We start from the raw sequence: 15,196 nt of genomic DNA, 5'->3' as shown, positions 1-15,196 counted from the left end.
TGATTTTTATGGACGGAAGCGCAGAACAGAAATGATGGTGATTTTTATTGAAGGTTTTGCGAGGTAAATTTATAAAGCCTTTCTATGGATTGGTGCCCTCCCAAATTGTTTTATCTACATTACTGCCAAGGTACAAAGCTAAGGTTTTATACATAGGCCAAGAGAAACAACTGAATACGGCATTATTAGCAGCAATAATTATGATTTAATCCACAGGTTATTGGGCTGATAATTAATTGCCCTATGCATTTTTGCTTGAAAAAACATAATCTTATTGAGATAGTTTAAGTTTGAAAGAGGAAACTAGCAGAATTCTAGAGTCTTAGTCTTACTCTTAGTCTACAGGGATGATCATGGCCCTCCAAGCCAGCTAGCTCGGGAACGAATAATTGATAATTGAGCTCTATATATTAGGCTCGTCCCCAGCCCTCCTGCTTCTACGGTTCGCTCTATATACGTTTATGGACCAGGAACAAGTGGAAAAGAGCAGAAAAGGAGGACAGCACAAAATGATCACATATTTTATTTGATCATAAGTTAGTTTTTTTAAAAACTAAGAATGGAACACTACCAACTCCCCACCCCACGGCGGCGCCGACCCAAACGCCCCCAACACAAACCTCCCGCCCACCAGCATCGCACCACCACCGCCCTCACCTTGCACAAATCCACCAATATCATGATAAAATCATACATATTCTCGCATGGCACACACCTCATCCAAGCCCCACAAATCCCTACCGATGCCGTCCCATGGTTCTGCATCGTATAGCAACCCGACCTTGAGAACGGCGTGATCTGGCAACACCTCGCTCGCTGATCTCTGTTCATGTCGGCCAGTGCCTTGATCACGTCGATTGCCTGCGGGCTACCGCCGCTGGTTTCGCACACGGCGCCGAACTCGGGGTCGTCGCGCTTGCTAACTGTGGAAGGCGCGGGGGTGAGGGGCGTAAGGAGCTCGTGGGCGGTGCGGTGCAGAGTGATGGAGGTGGTGACGTTGGTGATCGGGTCGACGGCTACTTGTGTGAAGGTATAGATGCTGTCGGGAGGGAGCTTGGAGATGCGCGTGAGGCCCTGGAGTTTGGCAATTTCGACTTCGAGGGCGGCGTCTTGGGCGGCGATATTGAGGTCTGCGATATTGGGGTCTGCAATATTGAGCTCCGCGATGGGGTCGAATACCTGCCGGGTAGCAAAAGCATTGACAATGGCCGACCCAAAGAGGACGGCGAAGAGCAGAATGAGTGGGGTTGAGGTACGCATTTTTAAAGTGCTTGGATAGGTGGTAGAAAGGTTTTATGAATGGAAGAGTAGGAGAAAAATTAACTATTAATGATAATCTTGCGAGGCCATTTTCTTTCTATGTATTTGTACCCCACAGTTTTACCTAAATTGCTAACAAGATGAAAAGTTGAGGTTCTATACGTGAGCCAAGAGAAGATGGATAAGATGGGTACGGCATTTGAGCCAGCTATAATTATGGTTTAATCCACCGGTTTGTCGGACTGAAGATTGGTATAGGACTCATATTTAAACAACCGTACCAAGGTAATATCATTTTACTAAGATAATTTAATTTAGAAGATGAAACTAATGCCCTTTATTGTTCTTTATACACAAAATTTTAGAGATAGCGATCATGGCCCTCGAAGTTTGGGAATGAATAATCGATTATTGAACTCTATTACATATACATATATTATGGGAACACGTATATTTAATTACTAAAATTTCACAAAAGAGTAGAAAATGAGAAGAAGCGCCACATGATTGCATACTTTATTAACTCATAGGCTAGTTTTTTAAATAGTACACTTTGCCCCCCCCCCCAATCCCACACCACTCTAGGTGTGGTAGGTCAACAGATACCCCCCATATGGAGGGGTTACTCCATAGGCGCCAAGGTTGAACTTTCCACCCGCGAGCGTCCTTCCATCAGGGAACCTTCTGCGGCACCTATCGACCAAGATAAGTAGAAAGTCTATAGCATTAGGGCAAGGCACGCAGCGCATCCATGGCCCACAGATCCCCACCGCAGCAGAGTTATGAGACTCCAGCGTATTGCATTTCGCTCCAAACGGCAGATACTGGCAGCAGAAGTCCCTCTGCTTCCAATTCATGGTGACCATCGCCTTGACCACATCGAACGCCTCAGGACTGCCGCTGCTGGTCTCGCACACGACGCCAAACTCGGGCTCGCCGGCACGCTTCTTGTGCGCAGGCAGGTCGGCGGTGTCGAAGCCGGACATCATCTCTGCAGCAGTGGGGTGCAGCACAATGGTCTCCATTACGCCGCTAGTGGCATTGATGAACTTGTGCTCGAAGTTGTAGATTGTGTCGGGAGGAAGCCTGGAGAAGCGGGTGACGTTGCGGAGTTTGGCGATTTCGGCCTCGAGGGCGGGGTCCTCGGGTAGCAGCTGGCGGGCAGAGACAGGGTGGCCGATGAGAGGGCCGCTGAGGACCGTTCCCATGAGGACGGAGAAGAGGAAGAGGAGGGCGGTGGTGTAATTGCGCATTTTGAGTTTATCACTCGGAGGGAATTAAGATCTATTAGAACTTTTTGTAGGCAACGAAGAAGTTGGATATTTCTGAAAAACTAAATGACAGTGGTGACAGAGGGATGGAAAGGTCACATACGGAGAGGAGAGCACATTATGAATGAAAGCGCAAAGGTATTAACCTCATTCTATGAGTTACTTCCCCAAAGACCTTAACCAAAGTACCTCCCAAGACCCCAAAACCAAGATACCTTCTGATGTGATCGTGACTTGGAGGTGGAGTCACAAGATTTGCATCGTCTGGTGCTGTGTGCAGAGCAGAGTGCTCTATCCAGGCCAAGGCTATGAGATCCATATATTAAAATGATTTCTCTCCTCTGGATATCCCCCGCTGGTCAGAGACAGGTTGGGATTTTAGGTCTTTTCGGGTATCGTTTGGGTGCCCAGATTCCGTTGCAGCATGGTGTCGAGTGATAATCCATGACTAACGGTTAAGTGATCTGTGTGGCCACCAACAAAAACGGATGTAATACCGACGAGTAGATTCCGCTTATAATCTAAAGGATAGCATATGACATGATAAATATGATATAAGAACGAATGCACACCACTTGAAACAGCTGCCACCATCATTTGTTTCTCTTTTTTTTTTTTGGTTCAATTCATTACACACGGGATTTCACCAGGAACTTGAGACACAATACCGAAGGTAAGCTATTTACAAAGAACAATCTTTTCCTGCAGCTCCATGCCACTCTAGGTGTGGTAGGCCAACAGATACCCTCCATACGGAGGCGCTTCTCCATAACGGCCAAGATTGAACTTCCCACCCACAAGCGTCTTTCCACCCGGAAACTTTGCACGGCACTTATCGACCATGATGAGTATAAAATCAATGGTATGGAGGCACGGCACGCAGCGCATGAACGGCCCACAGATGCCCACCGCACCAGTCTTGTGCGTCTCCATGGTATGGCACCTCGACCCAAACGGCTGCCACTGGCAGCAGAACTCCCTCTCCTGCGAATTCATGGTCACCATCGCCTTGACCACATCGAAGGCGTCCGGACTGCCGCGGCTGGTCTCGCAGACGACGCCGAATTCGGGCTCTGCGCGCTTCTTGTTCGCGGCCAGGGTGGGCGTGTCGAAGCCGGCAAGGAGCTCGCCGGCGGTGGGGTGCAGCACAATGGTTTCGGTTTCGCCGGTGGTGGGGTTGAGGAATTGGTGTTCGAAGGTGTAGATTGTGCCTGGGGGCAGCTTGGAGATGCGGGTGATGTTGTGGAGCTTTGCGATTTCGGCTTCGAGGGCTTCGTCTTCGGGGAGTTGGCGGGGGACGATAGCCTTGGAGGTGGCCGATCCAATCATGATGGCGGAGAAGAAGAATAAAAGGGGGAGGGTGGTGTAGGTACGCATTTTGGGCGCCGGTGTTTGAGAAGAGAGAATTGAGCTCTTGTAAGAAACTTTGAAACCGGTTGGGTATTTTGGAGGAGGGATGATTGTGGAAAAACTAGGAGGGAAGGGACATTAAGGGAAAAGTTTGCGGTATGAATTAGAGCAATGTAAAGGTATTCCTTTCTATGATTTACTACCCCAAAGATCTAACTGAGAAATCACTACAACTACACGTGACTTGGGTAAGAGTTCCAACATTAAATGCTGGTACAGAGCGAGGTGCTCTAGCAAACTAGGCCAAGACTAAAGGGTCCATATGTTAAGTGGTCTTTCTCCTGTAGGAATACCTGGGAGTGAAAGCCAGCTACACAGGGGATCTTATCGCAACCCCACAAGAGCCAAACACCCCCGTTATGTTGCAGCGCATATCGAGTGATATTCCATGACTACAAATCACGGGTCCGTTTTCTCGGCATCCTCATCTTAATCCCCACACTGACGGATGGATTTTTTTACAGAGTGATACACGGCTACTCTCACAGGCCAATAAAAACAGATGCATACCATTTGAGACAATTCCCACCGCAAGTGATCGCGGGGCCATTGCAGTTCTACAAGGATTGGTACTCGGAGGAGGTTCTACCCTAGCCCTCACAATCACTATATATGTTATTACATGCAGCCAAGCGCAAGAGCCAAGTATTTACGACTGGGCTTATTTATGGGCATGGGCGGAAGCATTGTTTTAGATTTATACGGTTTGACTTGCATCTCAGACACACAATACCGATTGCGCACAAAAGGACATTTCAAAAGACTGGCCATTTGGGCCGTATCATTTCCATTGATTTGATTGAACGCCAAAACAGCCCGTTTCCCACACCAGCGAATAAGAGTAAACCAATAAAATTAAAAAACTGTTACAAGCGTTTGATTTATTTGTCCTGGATCGGGACGTCCTTTCCGGTCCTGCTCTTGTACTGTCCGCGAAGAACTGTATCAAGGTCCGCATTAGCACCCAACTCACCACAAGAGAAGATAAAGCCAAAGAGAGGAGGGAGCTTATCATACAATCGCTAATCTGCTCATCCTTCGCCTGCTCCAGCGCACTCTCATTATCCTGCGGTCCCTGTCCAAAGACGTGCTCCTGGACTAAATCGACACCTACCATTGAATTCGCACGTTAGCAACCTCACCAAAACGCAAGAGTACCACCTAGAGAAAGAAGGAACACACCCTTGTCAAGCGCATCTTCGTTCTTCTCCGACGCCTTTCCGCCGCCGGCCATGGAGTTGAGCTTGTCGGTCCATCCACCGCCGCTGGAGGAGTCAGTGGTTTGTTGCTGGGTTGCGGGCTTCTTCTCGCCGCCGCCGACCATGTTCTTGATAGCGTCCATTATGAGTTTTGTGGGTTGTTGGTAAAAAAAAAAAAAAATTAGTCTTTTTTTCAAAAAGTAGTGTGTGTGTGTAGTAAGTGGTATGTATTGTGATAATATCGATGAGATGAGATGAGATGTGAGAAAACAATCTGGGGAACAAAGGACGTTTTTATAGAGAATCACTTTTCCAACAATTGATGTCAATGGGCTCCATCGGCCCCCACTGACGTCACTCCCGATGAACCTTGGTTTTTTCTGCCTCCCTCCCAACGCAGCGATAATCCGCCCTGCCAGGAAAATCTGAAAAGCAGTGACGGAGCCATTGCGATTGATCGCTCGCTTCACTCGAATTGCAACAGGGTCTCCCCCTGTGGGGTGCGCAATCTGTAAAGATAGAGCTTGCTAGGGACTGGAGCTAGGGAGCTTCCAACTTCTTCTAGTTCCAAGCTATCTGACATGCCTGACTGAACTAGAAAGGGCATTGGTGTAAGTAGAGTAGAGTACATGTGTAGAGTACATGGTAAGTGGGCTGGCTGGTTTGGCTGGCTGGCTGGTTTGGCTGGGTTAGGGCTGATTGGAGCTGGAGCTATGGCGCCCTCCCGCTAACGTGGTAACACACACAGGGAAATGTCTAAGGCCCCTGCTTGCCCGACTGCCCGACTGCCCGACTGCCTGTTCGGGTATCTGGAGGGGATGATGCTCATTCACGTGTCACCAATCGGTAACCTCAACACAATAACTCAGGTTACGGAGATGCGGAACTGGAACTGGCGAGATGGGGCCATTACCCATACGTAATTTTCTCGATCGAGAGCAGTAGTCTGGTACCTGTCTGTCTGGGGCGATTAGCAGCTATTGGACAATGTGGGTAGAGAGTAGGCACCATAACTAAGGTAGATCAGTAGAGTACTCATCAATGCGTGCGTACAGCTGTACGGTGCTCTACAGGCCAGTAGACACCTACAGACCAGTAGGTACTGTACGTACTGTGGGTGCCCGAAGTTTTGATCTCAACCACTACATCAGAGGAGTGCGCATTTACACTTCGCGCGTTACAGCTCTTTTGCAAAACACAGCACACAGTAGGCCGGTACCTCCTAGTATACATCTCAAAAGTGAAGAAGGGGTGGTTTTAGAAACCAACGCGCGCCCGTTGTTTCTGCTTTGCAGGAGAGGGATGTGAATATTTTCTTCTTCTTCTTCTTTTTCATCTTCTTCTGCAGAGCTCGAGCGAGTGAGAGTGGTTGGTCCGGCTCGCTAAGGATCCGTACTGTGGTGGGATTGCAATTTGAACCTGGGGAATATTCATGCACCCAGCCTCCCTCCCCGAGATTCCACGGCCGTCAGCTTGTCAGATTGGATTTCTGGTAATCAATCTTTGATTTTTGGTGTGGTGTGCCTGTCTGCAAAATTCCACTGTGATTGAGATCTTGACGAGAAGACTACTCTAGATCTACAAATGCTTTATCGAAAGTATGCAGTATAATGAAGATGATGATGATGATGCAGTAAAGAGTTATGAAAAATCTATAAATCTATTCCCAAAAAGCAAATAAACTGAACCCCCCGGACCCCAATAATTCTAAGCGAAAGTCCAAAAATAAAACTTTTTTAAAAAAAAGAAAAACCCAAAACTTTTTTTTTTGAAAAAGAAAAAAACGCCCCAAGGATAAAATGCGGAAAATAAACCATGCTGGCATGCCATGCAACCATGCAATGCTCCCCGCCAAAATGCGAAAATGCATGAAAGAAAAAAAAGGGTATCGTACAAAAGAAATTATAGCGAGAGCTAGCTAGAGTCGCCCCCTCCCCTGTTACCGAAAGTATGAGAAAAATATAAGCAACCTCCAAAACAGCTGATAATTAAAACCAAAATTAGGAAAGCCGTGAGACAACTGGGCCCGGGTATAAAGACGAAACCATACGATCATAAACAGAAATCTATATATAACGCTCAAAGATTGGCTAGTAATAAGATAGGAAGAAGAGAATTAATGATCGTCGGTCCCGAGGAACTTGTCGTGAGTACCTGAGGAATCGTCGCAGAAGGTTTTTTGACAGCCGATAGATAGCGCTCAATGTTGATAGCTTTGCCCTTGATATTCTCACACCGGGGAAGATGCTCTCTGGCCAGCAGGTAGAGACACCGATGTTGGATCCCTTCTTCAGTAACCCATATTGTAGTCTGATGACCCCGCAGTCCCATCCTGAAAGACCTCCCCGAGGTCACTCTCGCTCATGGTCTCGGGAGATGAGAGAGAGAAGTGTTGTTGATACCTCACGAGATCAGATTCGATTATATCATCATGATCAATTAAATCAGAGTTAGAAAAAACGGCGGGATCGATATAGATAATATTTTCCACCTGACCGTGGGTAAAACTGGTGGTCTGGAGCTGATAAGTTTGGTTTTGACGAGTTTGCATATTAAAAGCATGGAATTGGGAAGTGATATCGAGATCACGGAAGGTCACGTCTGTGATTGTCCCATGAGGACCTACGGCGCCGTCTTGGTTTTGATTGGCCTTGTTGATCTTGTGGATTCTGAAGAGGTGTTTCTTCAAGATGCGGCTTTGCTTGAACTTCTGATTACACACTGGGCATGGAAATGCCGGCGCTTCGTGGCTACGCGCATGATCCCTAGAGCACAATTAGCTTCAGTCTTACTAGCGTTGATGGAAGCAACCATTGCATTTACTTACCGGAGCTTGGAAAGAAATTTAAAAGCTTTCTTGCAGCCTTCGAACCCGCAAACGTGCTTATTAGAATCTGCGCTGCCACTGCCACTCGAGCCAGAATCTGCAACGGACGCCTGGTCATCACCAATATGCAGTGGGAGCTTGGAAGGAAACTCAAAAGCTCCATCGAAGCCTCCGAACCCGCCAATATAAGAATTTGCACTGCCACTGCCACTCGAGCCAGAATCTGCGACGGACGCCTGGTCATCACCATGTGGGGGGAGCCTGCTGTCGACATCTTCCTTGCTTATTGATGAAAGGGCGTTCCAATCAAGGTACGTCGCTGATTGCTGGCACAGATCATTATTTGGCTGCTGCTCCGAAATTGTTTCGCCGGCCACAGTTTTAACCAATTTATCGACAGTGTACCCGATCAACTCGGTGTGTTGGTTGCGGCGGCCCAAGGTGTCAGCCGCATCGTCGAAAAGGAAAAGACCGTATGTCTCGACGCCTTGAGAGTGGCGGCTGTCTTCGGGCAACATGGTAAATTTAAGCTTATTGGTCGCTTGCTGGATATCAGCGAGATCGGTTTGGCTCACAACGCCAACAAACTCCGTTGATATGAGTTCTAGTTGTTGAACGATTTTCTGCATCCGGCTCTTGAATTGATCAATAGACAAAAAGACGTTGCCATTGTTATTGGCCATGTTGTATATGTATGTGGATATATATGTAGCTTGGATTGGCTCTTGGTTGGGTAGTGGTTGGTTGCTAATTAGGTAGTTACAATACTGAGGAGGAGAGAGAGCAGTTAGTAATGGTGATCAAGGCTGGAAATCGTTGGCGAGCCAATGCACAATTGCAAGGCATATGCTGCTTAAATCAGATATGGACTGCACACTTACATTATCTTGAATCAATCAAGGGTCTCGGATGTCAAATCGAGACTAGGTAATTGCAAGTTGCGGTATAGAATGATATATGATTTTAAGCTGAATAGAGAGAGGGGGAGGTGGCAATTATTAATGTCGAGCGATCACCGGGATCGGATTATATGAATGTAAAGCTAAAGACGCTCGGAATTTGATGGTGGAGAGACTGTTCCTGGCCCGGACCTGAACCTTAATATAAGATAGTGGGGTCGATTAAGCTAGATGAAGAAAATATATGCTTGTGAGGTAATGTGCGTAGTAGAGTAGCCTTGGACGGTCGCTGTTTGGGATTTGCAATGATGGTGAGCTTCCCCCGCACTACCTGTAGCTAATTATATGTTTGGAATAATACATATTGATGTTAATCATCGAGACATGCGCGCAGGTTCTGTGCACGTGTGGTGCGAAGGCCGACGTACTGAAGGCGCGCAATTTTACCTTACCACTAAGTCAGGCTGTTTCAATCAACGGAGGCATCATGTTAGTGACAGTATCGATACCGATACCGTTAACTGGTACTAGCATTGATTTTTGGGGAACCACCGTTGAGGTATCTCGAAACTGGCTAGCCATCATTCTAGAATTGCAATGATCAAGAGCCGCATATCGATTTTTGGCGGGGGAGCTAGGCACGTGATACTCAGGCAGTTTAATTCGCAGATTTCGCTACTTCCAGCCAATACACATTCTAGCTCTTCCATCACTGTGAACTGAGCATGATGTGAGTAGGACGCCAAAGGAAAGGAGAAAAAACATCTAGGTCTCAACTGCTCAGTGGCCGATTGGTGATGGAACCCTAACCCAAATTTAATCAAGGCACACTACTCGGCCATAATCCTCTCCCTATGATGTATTACTTGATCTCAAAACAATTCCGATCTGGTCCCAAACAAAATAAGGAGCAACTAGGTTTGAGCACTGGAGAGCATAGCCTTGTGCGCGCTCACTAAGAAGTTTTGAGCACTCCAAATATTTTACATTCACAATCATTGACAGCTAGTACAATATTATTCTGCACGTACATCATGTATCCACCCAATATGGCCATTGTATCGTCTGCATGCAGACAGCCGCACCAAGATCGAACGCCAACTCATCCATGCCTTTTGAGCCGCACAGCTTGGGTTATGGTCCCTCTTAGCCTCTTTAGTGCTACACCCTCTCGCAATTATTCATGGTGGCGCAGCGGAAACACACAACGACATTGGCCCCCCTATCTCTCTACATGTAAGTTACAGGATGCAAGACGGATGCATCGCTTCTTGCATACATTGTATGCTTATGCCTAAAGTATTGAAACATGATCTTCTACTCTAGTTCATGAGTTCGAAGCTAGATGGAATGGAGACCGGTAACCTGAAGCTTCTTCGAAGGAGGGCATAATCAACCCAACACAGGATGGAGTCTGTCTGCCAGCCATCATTACCGTGTCTCCCTCTCTTCTTCTTCCTGTGCGCATGACGAACATGATCAGGAACAACACATCTGCTCACAGCACACACTTCATGTTCTCTATGTTTTGATCGGATGATCGTATGCCGGGGCGCACGTAATGAAAATCAAAACATCGTCGGAGGTACTACTCCTGCAGGGACCGCTGAAACCGAGTGAGTAGAGCTGAGATTTTACAAGTTCTGTACTTACTTGAGCCTCAGCCTTGCTCGAAGCAACAGGAAAACGAGCCATCATGTTGTATCAGCTTTGTTTCTTAGCGTGAGTTCTCAAGGGTTTTTTTCTTCTTCTCTTTCTTTTCATCCTTCCAACTCTGTTACTTATCTGTGTAGCATCGGAAACGAACTAGCCGGAAAGCCGTAATATCTTTTAAGCTTCAAGACGTTGGTGGGGCCGGGAGATCGATCTCAGGAACAAGGCTTACCACATCAGTATAGGTACAGAGAGCAACCAGGAATGTTTGTGTCACGAAACAACAAGGCCTGGCGAACCAATCAAATGCAAGATTGTTTCTCTGCCGTTTTCTCTGCAACAATTGACCAATTCAAAGAAACGTTTCGCGGTCTCCTCATATTGTATCTATGCCCAGATGGATTTAAGGCAGCAATTACGTGATGCATGCCAGGTGATATGGATACAGATCTCCAGCCATGCATGTAGCTGCAGATATGACCAATGAGGTGGGTGTATACGTATATAAATAAAAAGCTGCACTTTATCCAGTCAATATACCTCGACATTGTACACACTTACATGGATACATGTAGGTGTTAAACTTCGCCAGCCATCCCTCACATTCTGATACAAATTTATGAATATATAATCATTTCTCTGGGAATAAGACCTTATTTCAGTAACAAACCAAATTGGGAACTCGTAGCAGTAGGCTTATAACCAACTGTTCATCCCATCTACCGAACGTAATAGCCCCATGTTCGATCTGGATTTCTGAGAGCTAGGTATTAATCCAACTCAGGACCCTGCTAACGCGATGTCGTTTCCAGAATAGGCAAAAATTCGCTCCGACCGGCCAACAGCTGCAGGTCGTGAGTATTGCACCTACTATGCAATTGCCACTCGCTGGATAGGATACACCTCTGAAGACAGGGTATAATAGATTAATTATATTAATACTTGCTACGTGTAGTGTACGTTTGGTTTGGAGCCTGAGCTATCTTATCATCACTTGTACCAGATGGTAAACTGGATCCGGTAAGCCTCAAGTTCGATTGTCCAATCATGTAGTAGCCGTGCGAGCTTCTTATATGTGCCCTTCTCAAACTTAACGTGCTGAGCGGGCGTTATCCGGCTCGTGCTTGCGAATAGTTGTTGAAACCCTACCTCCATCTATTATCAGTCTGTATTGCAATTCGCTGGACCTCAACCTCACCATATGCACAATGTAGCCGAATTTGTGCGCAACAGTGACTGCGGTTCTATATTCTGTGTCAACTATCATGTTATTTTCCTGATAGTGGCAGTGGGGTTCAAGTCAACCTTGTGGCGGGCATTTTCTTTTTCTTTTTTCGTGCATGCGAATGATACGCAACTTGCAGGAAACCAGTTATGAAATCTCCAGAAATTCTATGCTTCAAGGATAGTGTGCAGTCACTCTACAAACGTCGTAATATTGGTGATCCCGGTCGGCCGAGTGCTCACAAAGAAAAAAAAATGAAACGAACCTGAACACCACCGAGAGATCAGTTATAATTAAGACTAAGTAGTGCTTTGAAGATTTTGGTGACAAGGGGAGGCTTTGGACGCATGTCACGCATTAATAACTTTAGTGTTAATGACCATCAAAATATTGACAAAGGGTCAGGTACATACGGTGTTGTGACCTACAGTGCTGCTCATCTCACTGCAGTGCTAGTAAGTGGTTCGTCTCTTCTCGTTTGAGATCGTATCGGATCCAAGCCATTTTTCTCTTTCAAGGGATAAGTGTTTCCAAATATTAGAGCGTTCGCAAAACAGCTAGCTCCATTTCCCCACATCTAATTGGTGTTGACTTCGTTTCTTGACTAATCAAGTCACCGAGCGAGGCGAGTACTAGACCCTTTGCGCTGATGGATCCGGAGTCTTTTTTGACAGACTTAGCATTAATTAGTGCATTTGACTCCCAGAGAGTTGGCAAATCGCCTAATTAGACTTCCACTCCTTCTATTCTTTGTAGAATGACCAAATGATGATCTTTTTTTAAGAGGATTCTTTCATGATAAAATTCAAATGAACTACACCTTCTATCAAATTCTCAATGATTTAGCTAAGGTGTTGGTGGTAGATTCAAATTATTTACTTTGGAGTTGAATTTCCTCTCTCACCAAAAGGTGGATAATGCTGATCGGTGGCAAGCAACATTGGCTCTATTTCTTACCTTCGAAAATCAATGAAAATCCATATAACGCCAAGAGACAAGGAAGCTGGATGCATCCAGCGCAAAGGGTCTACTATTAATTAGTACTAATGTGGCGTCTAGGTTTGATTACTCTAGAGCAGGCTAGGGTTAGGGCTCCCAAGTTTTTTTGTTTAATTCAAAGTTGGAAGGAGGATAATGGGTTCCCAAACAATAATACATGATAATAATGAAATGAGGGGTTACGAGAAGAAACCAGGCTTGCCGAAATCTAGAACCGCGAGGTAGGTACAGTTAGCGAGAGATCTGTGCATATGTCCGAGCCCAATAGTGCTGGGAACCCTTGTACAGTCTTTAGCCAGCCAAAAAAATAGCCTGAATGGTACCTGATATCTGCCGCGAGAATCAGCTGGAGAGATTCCTCCTTAATTCTCGGCGGAACGGAGATTTAATACACCACGTCCGACGCTTAAACTCTATAAGCATCCTTTCCTGTGCGAGATCCACTTCTGTCCGTCCCGTATTCCCAACGACTGACGACCTATACATCACTAATAACGGACATTGATTCTTCAACTCTCAATCTACGCGGCAAGTAGGACGAAAGTTGGCGGAAATGAATCGCGGAATTGCCGTTGGGAAATGCTTGTTGGGGTTCCGAGCTTCTTGATGATGGTTTTCTGAGGTCTGGGACCTGGGGTAATTAACCTTAATTGGATTTCCAGCGGAATATTACACTCGGAGCTCCGAAAAATGCCTTTTTCCCGTAGGTTTGCGGAGTTGCGCCCCGGAAACCTCATTTATAATTACCCTCACAAGGTGTTGATTGTTGATTATCCGTATATTGAAGTTGATCATCCGTATATTGGAGTTGATCAGGCTTAAGAAGTCCGATGGCCTGCACCAACTATAAGTAGGAGTATAAGCCCCTCGTATGAAGTCTGCAACCTCTCACCATCATTCTAAACCGCAACGCAAATATGTTCTTTTCGGCCTCTAGTATTTTCCTGGCAGCTGCCAGTCTAGTCTCAACGGTTGCTGCGGCGTCGTTGCAACAGGTTACAAACTTTGGCAATAGTCCTAGTGGCGCGCAGATGTATATTTACGTATGTCAAACTCTCAATTGATCGTTTTAGATATGGCTTCCTCATTGACGTTGAGGTTTAGATCCCAGATAACGTAAAGACAAACCCCCCCATTCTGGTCGGTATTCATTGGTGTACCGGAAGTGCACAAGCTTTCTACAGTGGAACTGGTTATAAAACCCTAGCAGACACCTATGGTTTTATCGTCATGTATGTGGAATCCAGTGTTCACGAGCTGAGGATCGTAAACGCTGATATATATGCACAGCTACCCATCCGCCATAACCACAGACGGCTGTTGGGATGTCGCCTCTACGGCCAGCCTCACCCACAATGGCGGTGGAGACTCCCTCGCCATCAAGAACATGGTCTTGTATGCTATCAGCACCTATGGTGCTGATGCATCCCGTGTATACGCTACCGGGCACAGCTCTGGAGGCATGATGACCAATGTCATGCTCGGTGCCTACCCAGATATCTTCAAAGCCGGCGCTGCGTTCGCGGGAGTTCCATTCGGATGTTTTGCAAGCGACACTTCGTCGTGGAGCACCGCATGCGCAACAGGGCAGATTACAAAGACACCAGAGGAGTGGGGTGCATTGGTGAGGGCTGCGTATCCAGGATATACGGGGACGAGGCCAAAGATGCAACTGTGGCACGGAACAGAGGATGATACTTTGTACTTCCATAACTTTGAGGAAGAGATCAAACAGTGGACAAATGTCCTGGGTGTTAGTCAGACCCCTACGAGCACGGAGAATAATTTTCTGGGATATAGTGGATGGGTGCGGACGAAGTATGGTACTCAGGTAGAGGCGATTAAGGAGCAAGGCCAGCCGCATAATTTGATAATTGTGGCAGACCAGGGTTTGTAGTCCTTTCCGGTGGTTGAGATGGTGCTGGAAAAACATGCTAACAGGTTTGGCTGTACATGTAGTTGTCTCTTACTTTGGCCTTAATGTCGCTAGCACGACGACGACTGCTACCCCTACTACCCCTACCATAATTGCTTCGTCAACAACAACCCCAACAGCAACAGCTACTTCGACAACAGGAGTCGCAAAGGTAAGAGAAAGAGATCTGTATCCTCCTATCAATTCCAAGATAGACGCTGACATAAAGTAATGTAGTGGGGTCAGTGTGGTGGAATTGGCTACACAGGATCAACGACCTGCATCAGTAGCACGTGCACTGCTGTTAACGCGTATTACAGTCAGTGCCTATAGGGGATATCTAAGATACTTTGAAATCAAAATTATTGCATGTATTATACGTGTAGTATCTATAACCTCCTCCTTCTATAGGTGTTAAAGTGATGCATGTATGCTCAAGTAACGTTAAGGGCTTAAAATTATACCTGCGGAATTATATATTCTACTCATACCCAAATACGTATTGCATGTTCTATAGATACAACGCCTTGCTTAAAAG

At 46.3% G+C, this 15,196-nt stretch overlaps 7 protein-coding genes across 7 annotated transcripts; 2 read left to right on the top strand and 5 right to left on the bottom strand.

Annotated features, from left to right (window-relative positions):
• Nucleotides 1-553: 553 nt before the first annotated feature.
• Nucleotides 554-1,260, bottom strand: LAJ45_08284 (uncharacterized protein; the record flags this gene model as incomplete). Its single annotated transcript, XM_046117835.1, has 2 exons — nt 554-657; nt 732-1,260. The coding sequence occupies 2 exons, from the start codon at nt 1,258-1,260 to the stop codon at nt 554-556; spliced, it is 633 nt and encodes a 210-aa protein (XP_045969122.1).
• A 581-nt stretch (nt 1,261-1,841) lies between these two features.
• Nucleotides 1,842-2,513, bottom strand: LAJ45_08283 (uncharacterized protein; the record flags this gene model as incomplete). The annotated part of the gene is made up of 1 exon (XM_046117834.1): nt 1,842-2,513. The coding sequence occupies one exon, from the start codon at nt 2,511-2,513 to the stop codon at nt 1,842-1,844; it is 672 nt and encodes a 223-aa protein (XP_045969121.1).
• Nucleotides 2,514-3,251: 738 nt separating this feature from the next.
• On the bottom strand, nt 3,252-3,908 carry LAJ45_08282 (uncharacterized protein; the record flags this gene model as incomplete). Its single annotated transcript, XM_046117833.1, has 1 exon — nt 3,252-3,908. One exon carries the CDS (start codon nt 3,906-3,908, stop codon nt 3,252-3,254), a length of 657 nt encoding a protein of 218 aa, XP_045969120.1.
• Nucleotides 3,909-4,822: 914 nt separating this feature from the next.
• LAJ45_08281 (uncharacterized protein) lies at nt 4,823-5,283 on the bottom strand (the record flags this gene model as incomplete). Its single annotated transcript, XM_046117832.1, has 3 exons — nt 4,823-4,881; nt 4,959-5,051; nt 5,124-5,283. 3 exons carry the CDS (start codon nt 5,281-5,283, stop codon nt 4,823-4,825), a joined length of 312 nt encoding a protein of 103 aa, XP_045969119.1.
• Nucleotides 5,284-7,430: 2,147 nt separating this feature from the next.
• On the bottom strand, nt 7,431-8,650 carry LAJ45_08280 (uncharacterized protein; the record flags this gene model as incomplete). Its single annotated transcript, XM_046117831.1, has 2 exons — nt 7,431-7,905; nt 7,968-8,650. 2 exons carry the CDS (start codon nt 8,648-8,650, stop codon nt 7,431-7,433), a joined length of 1,158 nt encoding a protein of 385 aa, XP_045969118.1.
• Nucleotides 8,651-9,974: 1,324 nt separating this feature from the next.
• Nucleotides 9,975-10,866, top strand: LAJ45_08279 (uncharacterized protein; the record flags this gene model as incomplete). The annotated part of the gene is made up of 7 exons (XM_046117830.1): nt 9,975-10,005; nt 10,062-10,102; nt 10,193-10,226; nt 10,467-10,482; nt 10,531-10,588; nt 10,660-10,710; nt 10,765-10,866. 7 exons carry the CDS (start codon nt 9,975-9,977, stop codon nt 10,864-10,866), a joined length of 333 nt encoding a protein of 110 aa, XP_045969117.1.
• A 2,794-nt stretch (nt 10,867-13,660) lies between these two features.
• On the top strand, nt 13,661-14,991 carry LAJ45_08278 (uncharacterized protein; the record flags this gene model as incomplete). The annotated part of the gene is made up of 5 exons (XM_046117829.1): nt 13,661-13,786; nt 13,848-13,975; nt 14,034-14,632; nt 14,703-14,830; nt 14,896-14,991. The coding sequence occupies 5 exons, from the start codon at nt 13,661-13,663 to the stop codon at nt 14,989-14,991; spliced, it is 1,077 nt and encodes a 358-aa protein (XP_045969116.1).
• Between the last annotated feature and the right edge of the window lie 205 nt (nt 14,992-15,196).

This window comes from Morchella importuna (assembly GCF_003444635.1).
Source record: "Morchella importuna strain M04M26 chromosome Unknown Morimp01GS028, whole genome shotgun sequence".
NCBI classification, from domain to species: domain Eukaryota; kingdom Fungi; phylum Ascomycota; class Pezizomycetes; order Pezizales; family Morchellaceae; genus Morchella; species Morchella importuna.
The sequence above is the reverse complement of the archived record's forward strand: the minus strand, read 5'-3'. Positions and strand labels throughout refer to the sequence as shown.